The 18,990-nt window shown below is 53.7% G+C and overlaps 1 protein-coding gene and 1 long non-coding RNA gene across 2 annotated transcripts; one reads left to right on the forward strand and one right to left on the reverse strand.

Annotated features, from left to right (window-relative positions):
- Positions 1 to 2,803: 2,803 nt before the first annotated feature.
- TMEM240 (transmembrane protein 240) lies at positions 2,804 to 12,114 on the forward strand (the record flags this gene model as incomplete). Its single annotated transcript, XM_080358988.1, has 4 exons — positions 2,804 to 2,860; positions 3,081 to 3,187; positions 9,812 to 10,020; positions 11,966 to 12,114. 4 exons carry the CDS (start codon positions 2,804 to 2,806, stop codon positions 12,112 to 12,114), a joined length of 522 nt encoding a protein of 173 aa, XP_080215114.1.
- A 2,765-nt stretch (positions 12,115 to 14,879) lies between these two features.
- Positions 14,880 to 16,309, reverse strand: LOC308049254. Its single transcript, XR_013923266.1, has 4 exons — positions 16,275 to 16,309; positions 15,952 to 16,020; positions 15,582 to 15,650; positions 14,880 to 14,936 (listed from the first exon to the last, which is right to left on the reverse strand). It is a non-coding gene; the product is annotated as an uncharacterized lncRNA (long non-coding RNA).
- Positions 16,310 to 18,990: the final 2,681 nt, after the last annotated feature.

An 18,990-nucleotide genomic window follows, 5' to 3' on the forward strand; every position in this document is an offset into this window, starting at 1 on the left:
ATGGACAGGCAAGTGTTTGCAATGATCAAACATGTCAAATGTTCGTGACAAATGTTGATGTCAAAGTTTTCCAGATTTCTGTGAGCAAAACTTGTTCCTCAGCTCAAGCTGTTCTTACTCTGACATGTAATCTCTCCTTTAACATACAGATTAGTGAAAAACATGCATTTGTCTCCCTATGCTTCCTTTGCATTGAAATCCACAGTGAAGCTCAGTTTATACAGGAGTTTTATGAGGTCATAGTCTTGAGAGATACATATATTTATACACAGGCATATATATATATAGATATAAAATAAACTCTGACTAAACACAAGGTCAAAGTTATTTTCTATGCCAAAAAGAGATGTCGAGAGCAGCTGTGGTTTAGAGATGGGAGGTGTGTGCTCCCTTTGAGAGTAGAGCAGAGCGGGGCAGCGCCTGCAAACGGGGCTTGTCATACAATAGTATTTCTAGCTGAGGTTCCCATACAGAACTGTATGGATCCCATACAGAACTCCATGGGCTTTTTCATCACGTCTGTTTGCAGCGCTGTGAGCCGCTGGATTTAGCGAATCCTGGTCAGCGCCCATGGCTGCAGGATGGGGAAGGCTGGGGAGTCAGAAACGAATGGCAGAACTTGAGTTAGACACAATCCCTTCAGGCTCGTCTTCAAGTTGTCTGCGGTTTTGTTTGGCTGTGGCTTTAAAAATGTGTCTGTTTGTCCGACTGGCAGAGTCCCCAGCTGCATTATCTCTGCATTATTTGTGTGTGGATGGTAGGAACCACCTCCTGGCTCCACCGGAGGAGAAATGGGCTCCGGGGTGTTGGGGAACCCCGGTGGGTTGGGCAGAATGGTGGCACAGGCGCCGTCCCAGCCTCGCTGCTCTTGGCTTAGCGAATGTTTCATGGGTGTGGTTTAATTTAAGAAAATCAACCCTGCAATGCAATGTGTGCTCTAATTTGAGGACACCATTTAGTGATTTTAATTGTGTGACAGTATTTTGGTATTTTCAATACCCAGTAGTAGGTTAATGACTGTTCCTTGAAGAGTGGAGTTTATATAACACAAGTCATTACATAAGGAGGCTGATTGTGGCCTGAGGAGCACAAGGAAAACAAATATGCAAGAATGCAAAACCCAGAACAAGCAAATTCTGTTTTGATGGCCCCAAGACGCCTGAAAAAGAGATGAGTTGTGTTCCAGCAAGGTGAAGATAACCTTGAGGAAGGCTGAGGATTTGGAGGTGAAACCGCTGCCCGGCGTAACCACCACCAACCTGTGTGTGATCTGTTCATCCCCATCGCACGGTTTGCATCAAAGAGAACAACAAACAAACAAGCAAAAAGTTGCTGGCTGGTCACTGTCTGTTATTTTTCCCAGAAGCTCCTAAACACGACCCGAGTTGGACCAACCCAACCGCGCGCTGAAATAAAACCGCGGCAGAACCCGGAGCGCAACCTTTTGCTTGGACCTTAGATCTCAGGTTTGATAGACGGGATGAAGTTGTAGGGGGGGTAATTTCGCTTCTGCCACAAAAATGAGCGCGTCTTCTGTGCCTGCATCACTCAGGGGGCCGAGATCCTTGGTGGAGGTGGGAATTGCTCCCAGTTCTGTTGCAAACACCCTCAAAGAAGAGCCGGGCACCCCCAGCCGCCTTCGGGTGCCCCTTCGGGCATCCTCCCCGGGATGGGTGCAAGACCCGGGCCAGGCGGGGGCACACGGCTGGGGGACCCCCCTGGAGGGGCCGTGGTTTGGGGAAGGAGGGAGGTGCCGTGGGAAGCGCGGGGGCGCGGCGCAGTTCGGGGCTCCCGGGTCCCCCCCGCACCGCCCGGCCGGCCCGTGGTCCCTCCGGGATGCGAGGAAGACGGGGCCGACCCCGGGCGGGAGGAAGGGCGGGGTGAGGATGGCGTGTGGGATTCAAAATGCGGCCAAGCGCCGCTGCCGCCGGGGTTTCGCTGGGGAAAAGCGTGCGGCGGCGAGGCGGGAGAAGCCCCGCAAGGGCAGGTCCGCAGAGCTGTCGCTGCTGCTGCTGTCGCTCGCAATGAGCCGCTCCCGGAGCAGCGCCTCCCCACGTAGGTAAATGCCCGGGCTGGGGAGGGGGCGGCCGGCTCTGCCTGGGCGCATCTCCCCGCTGCATCCCGCATCCCTCCCCCCGGGCCCGGGAGGGGCTGGGCCGGGGGCTCCCAGCAGCGGGGACACGCAGCCCCGAGCCGGGAGGGTGGGTTATTTTTATGGGGGGTGGTGGTTGGGGGTTTAGGTTGTTATTTTTTTTGTGCACCTAATGGGAGGGGGCTGATTTTGGGGAGGGTCGGGGAAGAGGATGCAATGAGGCTCCCCCGGACTGGGTGATTTTTGCAGCCTGCCTCCTCCTCCCCCAACCTCCCCCTCTATCCCCCCCCCTGGTTTTGGCTGGCTCGCTTTCCAATTGCTGCATGAAGGGCTGTGCTTGTGGCGGTGTGTGCCCGCTCCCGGAGACGTGGCGCACCTCCCTCGGCTGAGGCCGCCGGAAAGGGATATATATATATACATATAGATATAGATATATATATATATATATTATTTTTTTTTTTACCTGTCACGTTTGTCCTAGAAAAATAAAAAAGTAAAACGGGGAGGGCTCGGGAGCCCGCGGCAGCGCCGGCCCGGGGGAGCGCGGGTGTGCGCGGGGGGCGCCCCGCCGCCCCTTCGCCCCCCGCCGCACCGCAGCGAGCGGGGCCGAGCGCGATGCGCCCCGGGCTGGGCTCTGCGGAATAGCGCGGCCGCCGCTCGCCGTCCGCGGGCTGGGGGCGCACGGACCCGACCGCTGGCAATTCCCTCTTGATGTCCATGAATGCAAACACCATGATTTTCATGATCCTGGGCGCCTCTATCGTTATGGTAAGAGATTTTGCTTATCTCCCTCCCCTCCATTCCGCCCTCCCCCCGCGCTGTCCCTTCGCCTGTGCACCTCCGTGTGTGTGTGCATGTGTGTGTGCCCCATTAAACACCCCAGATTATTTTATTTATGACCGCTTCAGTCTTTGGCAATCAAACTAGAGTCAATGTTTTATTCCATCATCCAGAGTTGACCAGATGCCTTGGTTATGGGCTCTTACAGGCAATAGCTTGCTTGATGGACATGAATGCGTTGTTGGACAGATTTCACAATTACATCTTACCGCATCTGCGAGGGGAAGACCGAGTTTGTCACTGCAACTGTGGCAGGTAAGTGACCTGCAGCGGCTCCTCTCCTGCCCCCCAGCCCCTTCCCACCCCCTCTCTGAAGGCAAAGCGAGGCGGTGGCCAGCGGCCGCCTGCTGCTGGCTGGACTCCCATGTTTGCATTCTGGCTGTGTCTCACCTTCCTCAGCAGCTCCTGCATGAACACAGGCTTGCTTTTTTGTGTATTTTTCTTTTCCTCAGAAAAAGAGTTTTCTGTGGGCCTGGAAGCCCATTTTCCTTTGTGCCCATGCTTGTGTATATGCATCTGTGAGCCCTGGGAAAGTGAGTAACTTTCATTTAGACGCTTGTCATTTTGCCTTTGTTGTCACCGGGCTGTGTTGTTTCTCAGAGTGTTTGTGGTCTGGCTGTTGCGGTTGTTGGTTTTTAAATGGAACGGGGTTTGGAGAACCGAGCAGATCTGTGCCCAGGAAGGAGTGTTGCTGTCTAGGACAGTGTCACTTTGAGGCTTTGTAATCTTTGATCAGCTTTTAATTCTCTGTGGCTTTTCTCCTGAGAGTTGTAATGATTCTGGACAGAGCACACCGAGGTCTGTGCTTTTCTGGAGCGTTGAATAACCTGAGAGCATCAGGATGGGTTCTGTGCGAGGAGCAATGTCTCTGCTGCGTGCAAGTTTATGACTGGACAAATACCTGCCTCTCTGCACGGCTCTTTGGCAATGATGCTCAGTTCTCCTGAACAGCGTAGCACTCCTTGTGCTGCGTGTCACCGCTGAGGTGCTCAACTTTGGCTGGGTTAGAGCCTGGGGACCGCGTTGTGGGGAGCTGGATTTCTCTCTTCTCCACGGGACTGTTGTTTGGGATCCTGCTCCCACGCTCCTCGAGGCCTCAGTGTCCCCTGTGCCCGGTCGCTCTTGCCTGCTGGAGAGTTTCTGGGCTGGGGGCAGTAAAGCAGCCTGGGGCTGTGGCAGCTGAAGGCCGGGCTGGGGGAGCCTCCCCGGCACAGCCAACACCTCCATGGAGCTTTTCTCCTCTTGGAGCTGCCTCTGGAACCAGCTGCATCCCGTCTCCAGGTGTCACATCCCTCTGGCGTCCCTGACATGGAAGCAAAGCTGGGGCTGGGATGTGCATCGTTTAACGAAGGGAAACTGCCCTTCCGCTCTGCTTCACTCCCTAAGGTGACCGGTGTCTTTCTCCCCACGGTTCCTCCCCAGACTCCCGTCCAGATCAGCACAGAAGGCACAAGCAGCATCTTTAGGGCCAAACGCAGCCAGGCCCCGAGTGATCTAGTGAGCAAACCCTGAATATCAATACCCGGCTCCTTGGGCTCTGCCTTAGGGCCAATTAGGAACGCTGTGGATAAATATCCGGTGTCTTTGACTTATTTTCTGGCAAGGACTGTCCTTTTCTTAGGTAATTTTTTGAGCCTTCTTGATGTTTTTCACTAGTTTGAGAGTTTTCCTCTGCCTCTTCAACCTGTTTTTCTCTTTACTTGTCACAGCTGTGTTCAGCAGTGCTGCAAATTGGCTACTGGTAATAGACTTGAACATCATCTGGAGCATCAGGTCTCATGGGTGGTATTAGTGGAATGTCTCTTCTGCCCAGGACTGAGGAGGTGGCGGGGGCACTTCTCTCTCCTCTATGTCTGCAGAGATGCTGTTGAGGCAGATAAATTAACCACAGCACTCTCTCCAGACATAGCTCATTTCTTAGAAAGTGCTCAAAAGAGCTTCCAAATTGTCAAGCATGGACTTCAAGTTTACCAGTTGCCTTAGGTATGTAGAAGTGATGGCTCCTGCCATCAGAAACAGCACAACCATGTCTACTCCTGGGCATGGGCTCTTGTTGGGCATGAGCATCATTTCTGACGTGTTGATGCTCTGAGGTATTTGATGCTTGCATGAAGCATCACGCTATGATGGGACTTTGGCCTCACGCTCAGGTTTGGTCTGTGATCCCCAAACCTGCCACCCGAACGCTGCTGTTTGGAGTTTTCTGATTTAAAAGGCAGGTGATGCTGAACGTGCTTTGTCCCTTCTTTCAGGTTTAGTGCACAAAGCATGAGCCATACACAATTCTGCCTTGCGCTGGGCAAGGATATGACCTGGAGCATGTTGTGAGCAATGGTACCAGGGACTGATAAAAGCCTCTTAATTTACCAGTAACCAAAGGGAGTCCTTGGAGGAGGGAACTGGCTGCAGTTCAGTGTGTTGCAGGGGGAAAATGAGTAAATATTGCAGGAATGGAATGAGGAATTAGAATAAACGAAGGTTGTTGGAGCATCTTGCTGGACACGGGAGAACGGAGAAGGTGCTTGTGGAGGTTCTGCTGTGTGGTTTTCCACGCCTGCCCGTGGCTGCGGGGACTGGACCCCACGGCTGACCGGCTGCGTGGGGCTGGGGGTGATGCTGCCCGGGGTGCCTGTGCAACCCTGCAGAGAAACAGGCGGTCAAGGCTGACGCATATTTGCTGTCTGTTAAGCAGAAATGTCCACTGAGCCGCTGTTTTCAGTTGGGGTGAGCCTGGGCTGGACGGTGCCGTTGCCACAGGAGTGGTCCAGCTCTGGGAGCTGAGACGGGTCGTGCTCTGGGCTGTGGGTGAGAGCAAATGTCCTCTTCTGTGGTAGAACAAGGGGTGATGGTTTTAAACTAAAGGAGGGAGATTCAGGCTGGACATGAGGAAGAAATTGTTGGCCCTGAGGGTGGTGAGAGCCTGGCCCAGGTACCCAGAGAGGTGGTGGGTGAACCATCCCTGGAGACATCCCAGGCCAGGCTGGACGGGGCTCTGAGCAACCTGAGCTGGTGCAGATGTCCCTGCTCATGGCAGGGGGGGCACTGGGGGAACTTTAAGGTCCCTTCCACCTAAACTCTTCTGTGATTCTATGGTGTGTGTGGCGGGGTGTTGCTGTCAGGCTGGACAGGTGCGTTCCCACTCGGCCACCCTCCCCGCAGCTCTACAGCCAAGGAGGGAAACCTGTTGGAAGCCCTGAGGCCAAAGCGCAGCTGTTCAGGGGGAAAACAGTCCTGGCAGTTGTTTGGGAAGGGAATCTGATGTCATGATGGCGTGTGGAGCGAGAACATCAGCAGAGAGACAGGGCTGGCCCTGGCACCTGGTGCTGCTGCTGAGCCTGCAGACGTGCCTGGGCTGGCGGCGACTGCTCCTTTCCCAACATCTGCCTCCTCGCTGGAGGAAGAGGGGGTGACAGCCACATTTAGCACCCTCTGTCCTCAGCATGTGGAGATGTTCAGGCTGTTAAAACCGCTGTGTTCTGGCACTCAGGCAGCCTAGAGTCTCTGTTCCCACCTCCTTGGGACACACGTGTCCCCGGGAGAGCGGGGCCGTGCGGGGCTGCAGGAGTGTGGCACAGCCCCGACGGCTCCGTCCCAGCCAGGAAAGGGTCCTGTCGGGAAGCAGAGCGCTGGCAGCAGATCAGGAGCTGGGTGATGTCATGCAAAAGGAAAAACACCAAAGGGCGTCCGTGGGAGCAGGGCGAGCTGGAGAGAACAGGTGACACCTGCCTGGAGCAAGGACCCCTCAAAACATCCCGAGGGGCTTGGAAGTTCCCTGTCTGGGAAAGGACAGGGACCTCGAGAGCTCTAGTGTGTATTCTCCTTGCCACTGACCTTCTGAGTGACCTTGGGTAGGTCTTTCCCTACCAGGCAAAGCCTCTCTCTGCGAGCGGGGTTGGAAAAGCCTGAGTGTCAGTCTTACCAAAATGCCAACACGCAGCAGCCGAGCAGCCTGGGCAACCCTCAGGTCACCTCCTTCTGCCCAAGGGACACTTCACCCCTGCTCTCTGGGCCTGATCCCGTCTCAGGCTGCGTGTGCATCTCCTGAGCACCGAGACCCTGCGGTGCCAGCGGCTGCTTCCCGGGGCTGCTGCAGCGTGGAGGGTCCCGGGGAGACGTTTCCACCTGTGCGGCGGTGCCATCCACATGCTCTGCAGCCTGGCAGTGCTGGCAATGGCCCTGGGAGGTGCTGGGCTGCTTGTTGTGTTTGCAGAGAGGCTGCAAGGTCAGACAGGGATGCAGGACAGAGGCTCTCCACCTCCTCGCTCTGCTTGCAGCCCCACGTCTTGGGGGGCGGTCAGGAGGGGAGGATAAGCCATGTCCCCCCAAATCCTGCTGGAGCTGGGGAACGGGTCAGTCCAGCCGGGTTGTGACAGCTGCAACGCGAGCCTGAGAGATGTGACACGTCTGCCACCGACAGACGGACACCTCGGGAGGGAGCCAAGCTGAGCCAGGGCACCGGCGATGCCCACGGCAGCGCGGGGAGCGGAGGGTGTAGAGGCGGTGACGGGCTCTTTGCATTTAAAACAAGGGATCGGCGGCGCTTTTTGCAAGGCTCCGGTGCTGTGTGTCGGCTGCAGCAGCCAGCGCGCACGCAAGGTCACTGGAAGGGACAATAGCGCTTTGGGCAGCTCCGTGGTGAGACTTGCCAGCCGTGCTGGCCACAGCTCCGCTCCGCTTGCCCCGGGAGGGAGGAGAGGAGGTTTTCCCCCTTTGTCACAAAGTCTGGGAGAGGGGACAGGGATGCTCCAGCTCGAGCACACATGCACAGACACAAACACCGCGCTCCTTCTGCCCAGCAGCTTCAGTCTGTCACCCGAGCCAGGTGCTGTCTGGCTGGGGACAGCTCAGCAAATCCAACCTGGCGTCAGGAGAGCAGCTGCCGGCTCGGCACGCAGAAAGGAGCTGCAGACACCACGGGGGTGTCGGGCCCTTCCTGCCGCCCCCAAGGTGCCGCTCAGCCCAGCGGTGGCCAAGGGGACTGGGAGAGCTGGAGGAGATCCCGCTGTGGCGTGCGGGCTCAGCTGTGCCCAGGAGAGGGACCAGAGGTGACCGTGTCCCTTCCCGCGGTGTCCTGCAAGCAGAGAACAAGAGCGCTGGAGAAAAGCAGATCGTGTGGTGGGAAAAACACCTTGTGAAGGATGGGAGGAGAGCGTCCCGTGTTCCCGCGGTGCTGCGTGTGTGTGTAGAAATGCAAGTGCTGCAGGCGCATCCCTGCTCCTGAGCACCGGGGGAGTTTGGCACGGGGAGGACTGTACCCCAGGACTCTCTTCAAGTACAGAGCTGAGACCTCCCATAAAAAACACCTCGTGAGTGGGGAGAGCTCCGCACTCGTGTCCTAGGAATGGGTCTGTCCTCGGTGTGTCTGGGAGGTTTTGCTTCTCTCAGCCCCAGAGGTCAGTGATGCTCCGCACGGGGAGGCTTTAGGTAGAACATCGGGTTCTCTGCTCCTGCTGAAGCAACTCAAGCTCTCGATCATTTCAGGGAGTTGAGGCTTCTGGAGGTGTTTGTGGACTCAGCCCTTAGGCTGTTTCTGTACTACAAGAAGCAAAAGGGAGCAAGTTAAGGACCTACCAGGTATCGCTGACAGTGACTGGGGACGCGTGGCACATGGGATGTGTGTCAGATTTGCCTTTTTCCCTTCTGCAAAGCTGCTCTGCTGCTTCCCACCCCCTGTGCCACAGCACCAGGTTGTGTGCCAGCCCTACGTGCCGGGAGCTGGAGCCTCCGGTGCAGGTGCCTCCATTAAGCCGTGTCTGAGATTAGGGCTGTTTTCAGTAGGTTCCTTTGAGTGGAGGTTTGTTTGTGTAAATATTTGGACGTTTCTCAGGCGTGATTATTGAGCAACCTGCGCTTCATGCATATTCAGAGGCCTCCGGCGACTGCGTCCTCGCCTGCGTGCGGGAGCAGGGTCGGGTCCGTGGGGGTGGGAGGGATGCGGGTGCGGGGGATGCTGTACGGGTGGGTGGTGCTGGGGAGAACCCATGAAACCGTGTCCTGGCCTTGGGCTGTGAGCACTGGGGATGCGCCTGTGGGGAGCCTAAACCACCCTGGTGAGAACATGAGGTGGTCGGGGAGTTTTCCAGGAGCGCTGCGGGGTCCCTGCCCTCTGCTCCCCCAGGACGATGAATTCACCATGTCCTTCCAAGCGCTTCCCCCATGGCTGTGAACATCTCACATGGGAACGCTACGGTTCTCCTGGCCACTGGGCTTTGAACAACACGGTCCTTCAAACACGGGAGTAACAGCTGAAGCGTTCCATGTAGGCGAGGTGGACTTGGTTAACAGTCAGACCGATGATCTTAAAGGTCTTTTCCAACCAAAGAAAGTTCTATTTTGTTCTGAGAGACGGGACATGAAGCAGAACAGCTTGGGCAAGCGCTGTGAAGCTGCTGGTGCTGCACGGCAGAGGAGTTTGTAACCGCACGAGCAGGACGCTGTGATTGCACTCGCAGGGCTGCGTTCTCAATCCTCACACTGTGTGTACTCACAGGAGGAAAGTGTTATTAACCTCTGCCCGCCAACACGAATGCTGTGCTGCCCTTTATGTCTCCGGAGGGGTGACCCCTCCAACCTCATGCTGTCCTTAATATTATCTTCCGTTTTACAGATGACGAACTTAGGCACAGAGAGCCTGAGTGTCAGGGATGCGACTCGAGTTCCAGGCGTGGGTTCGGGTTTTTATTCGCTCTCTTGCCAATTCCTCCTCTGACAAAAGCACAAAAAGCCAAGACAGCACTTCTGTTCCTGGGGATGTTGGTAGAAACTCGATGGAGTTGTGTTAAATCAGCCCCTGGCCACAAGAACAGGCACTGAATGGGAAATAAACCCACTTTGCTCTTCTCCACTGATGCTTTTCCCCGTTTCTATTCCCCGCAACAGGCATCACGTCCATTATGTTATTCCGTATGACGGGGACCAGTCGGTGGTGGACTCCTCGGAGAATTACTTTGTGACTGACAATGTAACCAAGCAAGAGATCGATCTGATGCTGGGACTTTTGCTGGGCTTTTGTATAAGCTGGTTTCTGGTGTGGATGGACGGAGTTCTCCACTACGCAGTGCGGGCCTGGAGGACCAGCCGGCGGTATGGTAAGTGCAGCCCCCCGGCTCCCCGCTCTGCCCGCGGCTTTAGAAAACAGCAATATTGACGTGGGAATGGCCGAGGATCCTCGCCATGAGGGTTCTGCCTTGGGAAGCGTCAAGGACGTGCTGCAAAGGGCTGGTTGATAAAGAGACATCTTCACCCGTAGCCAGGCTGATAGAGGGGGGAGCTGGGGCTCTGGAGCTGGAGAAGAGGAGACTGAGGGGCGACCTCATTAATGTTTGCAGATATCTAAAGGGTGAGTGTCAGGAGGATGGAGCCAGGCTCTTCTCGGTGACAACCAGTGATAGGACAAGGGGTAATGGGTTCAAACTGGAACACAGGAGGTTCCACTTAAATATGAGAAGGAACTTGTTCCTGGTGAGGGTGGCAGAGCCTGGCCCAGGCTGCCCAGGGGGGTTGTGGAGTCTCCTTCTGTGCAGACATTCCAACCCGCCTGGACACCTTCCTGTGTAACCTCATCTGGGTGTTCCTGCTCCATGGGGGGATTGCACTGGATGAGCTTTCCAGGGCCCTTCAACCCCTGACGTTCTGTCATTCTGTGTGATTCTTTGATTCTGTGTAACCTGAACTAACACAACCAACAGATGCTCCTTCGGAGGCCCCGCTGCCCCTCTTTGCATGGATGTCCCATTGACTTCAATTGTCGGAGGGGGGAAAAAGACAGAAAAGCTATTAAAATACTGAATGACTTGAAATTCCATTGTACTACCTACAAATCTCACCCTCTCCGACTCTGACGGTGTCTGTTCAATCACCTGTCAGAAATTCTAATCAGGGAAGCGGACTCTCTCTCTCTGAAAGCTCGGCTCAAAACGATATTAATCTTTCATTAGTCTCCCCAAGCCCACTGGGGCAGTTTTGATCCAGGGCTCTCTCGAGGCCATTTCCAGGCAAACTGTAACATTTTCCAGTGAGACAGAAGGGACGGAGCCGACCTGGGGTCTGTGACACCAGTTTTGCTCAGTCCCCCGGCCATGGTCTCGTCACAGTGCTGAATTCAGCCGGGCTGGGGGAGACACCGTAGTGAGAGCAGCAATATTGCTCTTCCCAGCTCTCGCCTCTCATTACAGACCCACAGACACGCTATCGCCATCTAACCTACCTCCTTGCGATTGAATACTGCGTAGATTTTTATTTTTAGTAACACAGGGCAGTGCTAGTAATTAATTTAGTATTTAAGCTGAAATATCCTTTTTTTTCTTTCATTTTTAACTCTCCCTGTGTGTGCATATTCAAAGGCTTTAAGAAGGGGGTGGCCGATATACTGTGCAAAGTAATGAATGTTGAGCTTTTATGTGTTTCCTCTTCGTTCAAATCAACTATGCAAATGTAGTCATTTTAAAGGCAATAAGCCCTTACCTATTTCTTCATTGAATGAGTACCTAGGCTGAAATTTCCTTCTAAAGATAGAAACGGTGCCTGTGGCTGTGCAGGGTGGGGGGTTATACAAAATACTGCACTGGTACGGAGTGTAGAGCCCTCCCTGAAAGACAAGAGCACCACTTAGCAATGACTCAATGTCACGTTGTGGCCCGATCAGCTTCAATTTTGGTCTGTTAGAATAACCTATAGCTCCTTCCCGATGGAAGAGATTTCTTAAAATAGAAGATATTCTATGGGAGCTCAGACATCCAGTTGCGCTTCATAGTGGCTGCAGGGCTGGTCAGAGCAGACACGTACCAATAATGGCAATAATTCAACTGTACACAGTCTATAGATCGCTGGGAGTTTCAGATTCTCCTTGGTGGGGCCGGGCTGTGTGTATTTCAGTGCGGAATGACCCAAAGCTCTCACAAAAGTGAATGGCAGCCGAAATGTTGCTACAGGGGAAGGTTCGTGGGCTGAGCCTGGTTTGCGTGCAGCAGGGCCGGGCAAGGCAGGAGAACACACCTGCAATCCCTCATCTTCCTTCTCCTTTCTGCCTTCCAGACAATTCCTGGTCGTGGATTCCCAAATTTTGTAACCTGAAGGAGTTCAGAAAACGTCACCACAGGCAGTACGAGGAGGCGACCGGGAACATGGTGCACATCAAACAGAAGCTGTACCATAACGGGCACCCGAGCCCACGGCACCTCTGAGGATCGTCCTCCCCACCAGAGACTGCAGCGAGCGCTTCAGACAAGGACTTTGCTCTTCTGCCCGGGAGCAGCTCCTGGTTGCTCCTCTGTGGAAGCCCTGAGGACACGGTTTTATTTCCCCACGCGGGTGTCCCTGTGGCACACCACCATGCACAACTAAGCCAGTCCTGGATGCTACGCAGCCAAGACATTGCACTGTGTTCCACATTTTATTGTCAGACTTGTGTACATATGTAAAAAGCAGACAAACAAAAACAAACAAAAAAAAAAAAAGAGAAAAGAGATTTGCATTATATTTCCGCCCCCGTTTCCCGGCATTCGTGCTGTCCTGCACACCCAGCCACCCTGTGGGGAATGTTGGCCACGGGTATGGAGGCGGGACAACATGAAGAAGATGCAGAATTTCTCATCCAAGAGCTCGAACCTCCCATTTCTTTGGTCCCTCGGCTTGGTTTTGCTCCGCTCTGTTCCTCCTGTTTCTGGAATGGCTTGGCCGGCTGCAGGTTTGGATGGGGACTGTGGGCAGGGGGTTGGAGGCACAGCAGCCCCTCTGCCTTGGTTTGTGGGTTTTGGGAGTCGCTGTGGGGGAAGGAAGACCTGGCAATATATAATGGATTTGTTCTTTGCGTTGCTATACACTGAAACCTGCCTTAAGCAATCCAGGAGATCTTTGTACCAGGGGAGCAGTACCACAAGGTATGAGTTGGTTTAACAGGGCTGGGGCTGACTGGTTTACACCACTTTTATACTGACGGTACCCTGCTGGTGTCGGTGCTGTTAATTCTTCTCTAATGGAGAGGGGCTGCTTCTGATGTGTGGGGAGAAGTGGATTGAGTTGAATGGTGTTAGAGCTGATTTGTACCCTGATCCTACCCCTCTGCTCATAAACACTCCCTGCTCTTTGCTGAGGAGAAACGAGCTGCTCTCCCTGCTCTTCTTAGTGGGGGAGCCTGAGACCCCGGTTGATACCACCCCAGAAACACTGACGATGCATCGAGTGGGTCCTGTTAATGTTCTCACTCCTCCCGCACAAGAACATCCACCTCTTTTCTCATGTCACTGCTCCGACCTGAAGCAGCACATCACTGGGCTTGGCTTGAGGAACACGGCGAGACGTGGTCCTGATGCCAAATTCATCCACAGATCCAGCATCCCAAGGGTGGGTTGAATCAAAGTACGAGGATGCTCTAACGTGGTTTTGCCTTTGCTTCCCCTGGTCGCAGCTTAGGTGTGGGGTTCGAGGCAGCTGTCAAGTGTCTGGAACCAACCTCCACAGGCAGAGAGCTCCGGTACTTCCAGTATTATCTAGAGGAATATTGTTTGATAAAGCACGGGGACAGCGGGGTGGTGTCTGGTTCCCGTAGCACCGTGTTCTGCTGGGGGAGAGCAGCAAACGCGCCCGGAGCGCATTGCTGTGCAGATGTTGAGCAGCTGCAGTGCAGAGATTCTTAGCGAGCGGAATAAGGGAAGGAGACGTTAGCCCCAAGAATTTCAGTTGGTAGCCCTGAATCCCCATCATTTCTCCTTCATTCCTCATTTGGTATCGAGTGGGCTTGTGCTTAACTGGGGGAAACATCCAGAACAAGCAGATGATTAATATTATCAGGAACTGCTGATTTCTTCTATGGGTTCCTCGACTCTGTCAATGGCCTCCTATGGTTTGATTGCGATGTCTGTGAAGGGAGAAGGACACCATGACTCCCTGCTACAGCTTCTGCGTCCTTTTAAATTTGTTTTCCTTGTTTCCTCTGCCCGGGATCAGTTCAGTTCTGTACAAGCCCCAAAACTGGCCAAGAGCCCAATATCCAATTTTCTGCCATTCCCACCTTTGCTAGTCCCTGGTGCCGCTTTGAGCCTCAGTTTCTGTCTGGACCTAAACAATTGCCCGCTCTGTACTCACGTCTGTCTGCGCGACTGTCTGTCATTCAGGACCCCCCGTGGCCGTGATGTCTGCAGCCACCTGTTAGTACCTAATGAGCAGAAGAGGCAGCTGGTTTCTGAGCGCTGCAAAGCGCCGGTGCCAGCGTCGCCCTCGCAGCACCCGCCGCTCTCTGCGCGACACCGTGTCCCCGTCCCGTCCCCTCCCCGGTCCTGCTCGAGGAGGGAGCCGTCCCAGCGCCGCCCGACGTCGCGCTGTCTCGTCCCAGCGCGGTCGCTCCTGTTGTCGCAGCTCGGGTGTGTGTCAAGTCCGCCCTTGCACCGTCGTCTTCTCCTGTGCGTGTGTTCGTTCTGCTTTCGTCTGGTTGTGGGGGTGTTTTCTCCTCGTTTAATTGTCTGAGACGTGCTAGTGTTGACTTGTTTGTTGTTCTCTTGCCTCTGATCCAGTCTTCACACACACAAAAATATATAAAAGAAACTCAAAAAAAACCCAACCCACAGAAAGAACAGCAAAACCCAAACGCAGCAACAGCCCCAAACACAGAAGGTTCAGGTGGGAGAAAGTGACTGTGGCATCAGGGAGGGGACACGGCAAGGTCAGGGCTGGACGAGATGCTGGTTAGAACCTGGGCAAGAGAACACGGGGCTGCGAAGCTTCCAGCTGCGTCTGTGGTGGCAGCTCCGTGGGGACAAAGGAGTGGGAAGTGTCACCAAGGCTGAGCGCTCACCCGCCAGATGCTTTGAGGGAGGATCCTGCGGAATTCGATAGTGGGAGGGAATTTTGTGCCGCTTCAGGAGGGGCTATTTTTAGAGCAGAGCTTAAATCTGGATGTGCCCGTTCTCAGAGCTGGGATTGACATGGAAATGTTCTCTCACAGTTCTGGTGTGAGGAGCCCGCGTTTGGCCGCCCGCACAGCCCATGGGTGCGTGCTGGTGGTTGGGATCTGCGGCAAAGGAAAGGTGTGGGGAAAAGCAGAGCCTGGTGAAATCCACCGCATCAACCAGCAGCTCCTTCTTTAAAGCCAAGAAGCCACTTACAAGCAACTGCTGAAAGGAAGATCCCAAAGCCAGAACAGTTTGAGAAGATGTGTCCTGTGATTCCATCCATCCATCCATCCATCCATCCATCATCCAACCATCCATCCATCCATCCATCCATCCATCATCCAACCATCCATCCATCCATCCATCCATCCATCATCCAACCATCCATCCATCCATCCATCGTGTCATCTTACTGCTCAGCTACCCCTTGAGCCAGCCATGGACACACCAACTGTCCCATCTTTGCTGAAGTATCTGGCAGCACCTGCCAATAACCAGTAAAAGACCAGAACAGAGCCCAGAATGCACATCCCAGGCGTCCACAGCACGGTGGGGCGGTTTTAGTTACTCTCACTGCTACTTTCTACCTCATTTTCCAGTTGCACTTCGCTGGGAGAAGAGAATCCCTGACAAAAAGGGATGCTGAAAAGAGCCATGAAGATGATGGAGGACTGGAGCATCTCTGCTCTGAGGAAAGGCTGAGGGAGCTGGGACTGGTCAGTCTAGAGAACAGAAAGCTCAGGGGGATCAATGTGTATAAATACCTGAAGGAAAGGCGCAAGGAGGACGGAGCCAGGCTCTTTCCAGCGGTGTCCGGAGACAACGGGCACAAACTGAAACACAGGAGACTCTTTGAACATCAGCAAACATTTTTCTACTGTGTGGGTGACCAAGCATGGGGACAGGTTGTCAGAGAAGTTGTGGAGTCTCCATCCTTGGAGACAGAAACAGCCGAAAGAAGCTCCCAGAGTACCTCTGGGTGTAATTCTACTACTAGAGCATCAGGTACAAACAGAAGGACATCGGGATCGAACGCTTTGCAATGCTGGTGACGCAGGTGTACAGTCCAGTGACAGGAGACGCAGGTGGGGACACACAGGGCATGATCGGTGAGGCAGGGACCACTGGTTCTACCTTAGGATGGAGGTGAGAATTCCCCGTCACTGTGGTGCCCAGGAGAGTACGAAGAAGCAAATGAACTTACTGAAGAAGGAAAAAAAGAAAGAACACTAAAAAGCCAGACCTGCAGCCTCCATGCGTGTGGCTGTCGGGGCACAGGAGGAAGCAGAGGAGCAGGTGGAAGAAGCTCTAGAGCGAGCCCAGGCTCTCAGGACACCCTTCCAGTTGTTGTGTGTTTGTCAGTGGGCGTCTGAGTGTTTATACCCGCGTGTGCTACCGCGTGTTCACTGCACAAAGCCTGTTGCCCTTCTCCAGTACCTGTTCCCCTTCTCCAGTACCTGTTCCCCTTCTCCAGCACCTCCCGTCCATTCGCACTCATTCCTTTTCCAGCGGGGTCGCTGGTTTTGGTCCCTCTGCGCCCTGGGATGTCCACGGAGGGGTGACACCAGTGCCACTGGAAACCCTTGCAGGACAGAGCACACGGGTTAGGAAGGTTAATGAGAACACAGGAACAAAACTTGGGATTGCTCTTTTCCCTGATTGCTAACCCTTTTTGTTTCTGCACTCAAACCGATTTTGCATGCGTCAGGCAGGAAGAGGTACAACACGATGCTACTAACAGAGAGAGATTATACTCCGCTCCGAGTCTAATCATAGAATATTCTCTTCTACTGTGGTTGAAAAGCAATAATGGCTAATTTTTTTATTAAATGCACTCGCACAAGCAAATGTCACCTCCAGTTTGCTGGGAGTCGTGACAACGCTGTGCTGAAGCTACTGGGAGCAGCCGAGGGCCGCGAGCGCTTGGGGGTAGGGGAGGCAATAGAAAAAGCACACTGTGATTTTATTTGGGTCAATGAGTGAGTGTATTTCAGCCATTCCTTCCCTTTCAATAAAATGTTTGTATAATAGGTAACCGGTTCAGCTCCTGAAACTAAGCCCGTCCTTTGCTGTTTGTCAGTAAAATAGTTTTTTGCATGTTTTGGATCTGAGTGTTTTTTTCCAACCCTTCGAAGCGAACGATGCTCCTGGGGCCGAGGCTGCAGCCGCAGGTCACTGGGTAGGACGGGGGTTCGGAGCGGAGGAGGCGCCAACAGGGCTCGAATGGGGCGGGGAGGAGCTGTGCCCAGCGCCCATGGATGGAGAACGGCTCTGCAGTCTCCCCCAGATTATGTTACATCATCAGATGCTGTCCCAGATCTTATGCTGCTTGTCTCCCACTCACGGGGAACACAGGGAAGCTCTAAGGTCCAAAACTGATTTAAAAAGAAGATAAACATTTTAATGTTAAAAGCAAATTCTGCGTGCAAGCTTCCCCTGGAGTTTGGGTCTCTCCTGCCTCAAGGCAGAAGGCCGCAGGGTGCAGGGTTTAGGCATGGAGACCTGAGCTCATTTTCCATCCTACAGCACCAAAAACGCCACCATGAACCAGTCCTTTCGTGTTCTTCATCCTGCTCTTTTCTGTCCTGGAATGGGACCACACAGACCCAAACAGAGCGAGTCTGACACCGAGTGGGACTCGCTCCTTCTGTGCAGAGATGCTGATGCACGAGCTGTTCCACGAGCCTGGCTAAATCTGGGCACAGCTCACTCAGGCTTGGTGGAGACACCGTGTGAAAGCAGAGCGGCAATAAAATAACCCAACAGCCAAGCAAAGAAACCCCCCCAGCAGGAATAAAACCCACAGCAGCAGGAGAGAGGAGAAAACCCAGCCAGGCAGCAAGGCAGGGAGCCGTTGTCATGGAACTGACTGAGACTTCCAAGCACTGGCATATCCAGCTATGTTTGGGGGTAAAAATTGGCCAGCAGCAGAGACAAATGATCTGACTTGTGCTAGGTGAGAACAATTAGACTTAGGGCAAGAGCTGGAGGACATCGCAGTAAAATGGAAACAGCCACGGACAATGGATTATAAAAGAATCAGTGTTCAAAACACAAACACAGGTTTGCAGAGAAACATTTCCTGTGGAACCTCCTGTCTCCCCAAAGCCCTGCAGCTCGGGACACACGCTGCTGAGTGTGCGGCGCTCGCATCCTCGTACGTGCACAACAGAACTTTCCTCCCCGTGTATCACAGCCAAAAGTAAATACATTAATGGATGGCAACTGAGGATAGATAGATGACCACGTTATAAATCTGTCTCCCAGCTGCAATGCTGAAGCACAGAGAAGGCGTTTCAGCTGGCAGTGGCACAGATTGGGAGTGATGGATTGCCTGCTAATCCATCTGCTCTTAGATTTGCTCTCCAATACAAAATACTATTTTAATAAAGTGCTATTAGCTCATAACTCACTCAGTGTCAAGGCGAGGAGATAACCTCAGCCCGAGGTTGCCATCCTAGATCCCTGCGCGGCGTGTTAACAAACAGCTCGCTGGGCGCCACCTCCACAGGGACATCATTCATCCTGGGAGGTGACAGCAAACCAAACCTACTGATGAGGCTGGCAGAGGTGACAGAGGCCTTGCATTTAAATCCTTGATGAGGCAGGAGTTGAACAATGACAGGTGGCCTTTTTTCTCCTTTCCTGTGGTTTTCCACGTGAGCAGCAGCAGCGACAGCGACTGGCACAGCTATTCGGCAGGCAGGAGTGAGTTGCTAGCATGAAGTATAGAAATGACTCTACTTACCCTTCCCTTCCTTTTTAAAGGAAAAGAAACTAAAAAAAGCAGACTTCATTTAGTAGAGAGAGCGACATCTGGGCTGCACAAGGGGAAAGAACTTTGACCCTTGGGATACAAGCAGCAGCAGCCAGAGAACATCTCAACACACACCAGAAACGCTCAAGTGTCCACGTGCTCTCAAGAGCACCCGTGTGTCTGTCCTCAAGACAGACGCTCTTTCCATCCGCATGAAGCCCATAGAGCAAAGCTCAGGTAAGGAGTAGTCACATCCATCGTTAAGAGCGATCACTACAAGCCTTTCAAACCTCCCTGAAAAGTACTTGGGCAAACCTGAGCACCCTTAGGGCAGCCTCTGCTTCCCGCTGTCTTCCCTGCCATGGCAAAAGGCTACTTGCGGCTAATTGTTCTCCCAAACCTGCAATTAATCACTG

This window comes from Nesoenas mayeri, assembly GCF_963082525.1.
Source record: "Nesoenas mayeri genome assembly, chromosome: 24".
NCBI lineage: Eukaryota > Metazoa > Chordata > Aves > Columbiformes > Columbidae > Nesoenas > Nesoenas mayeri.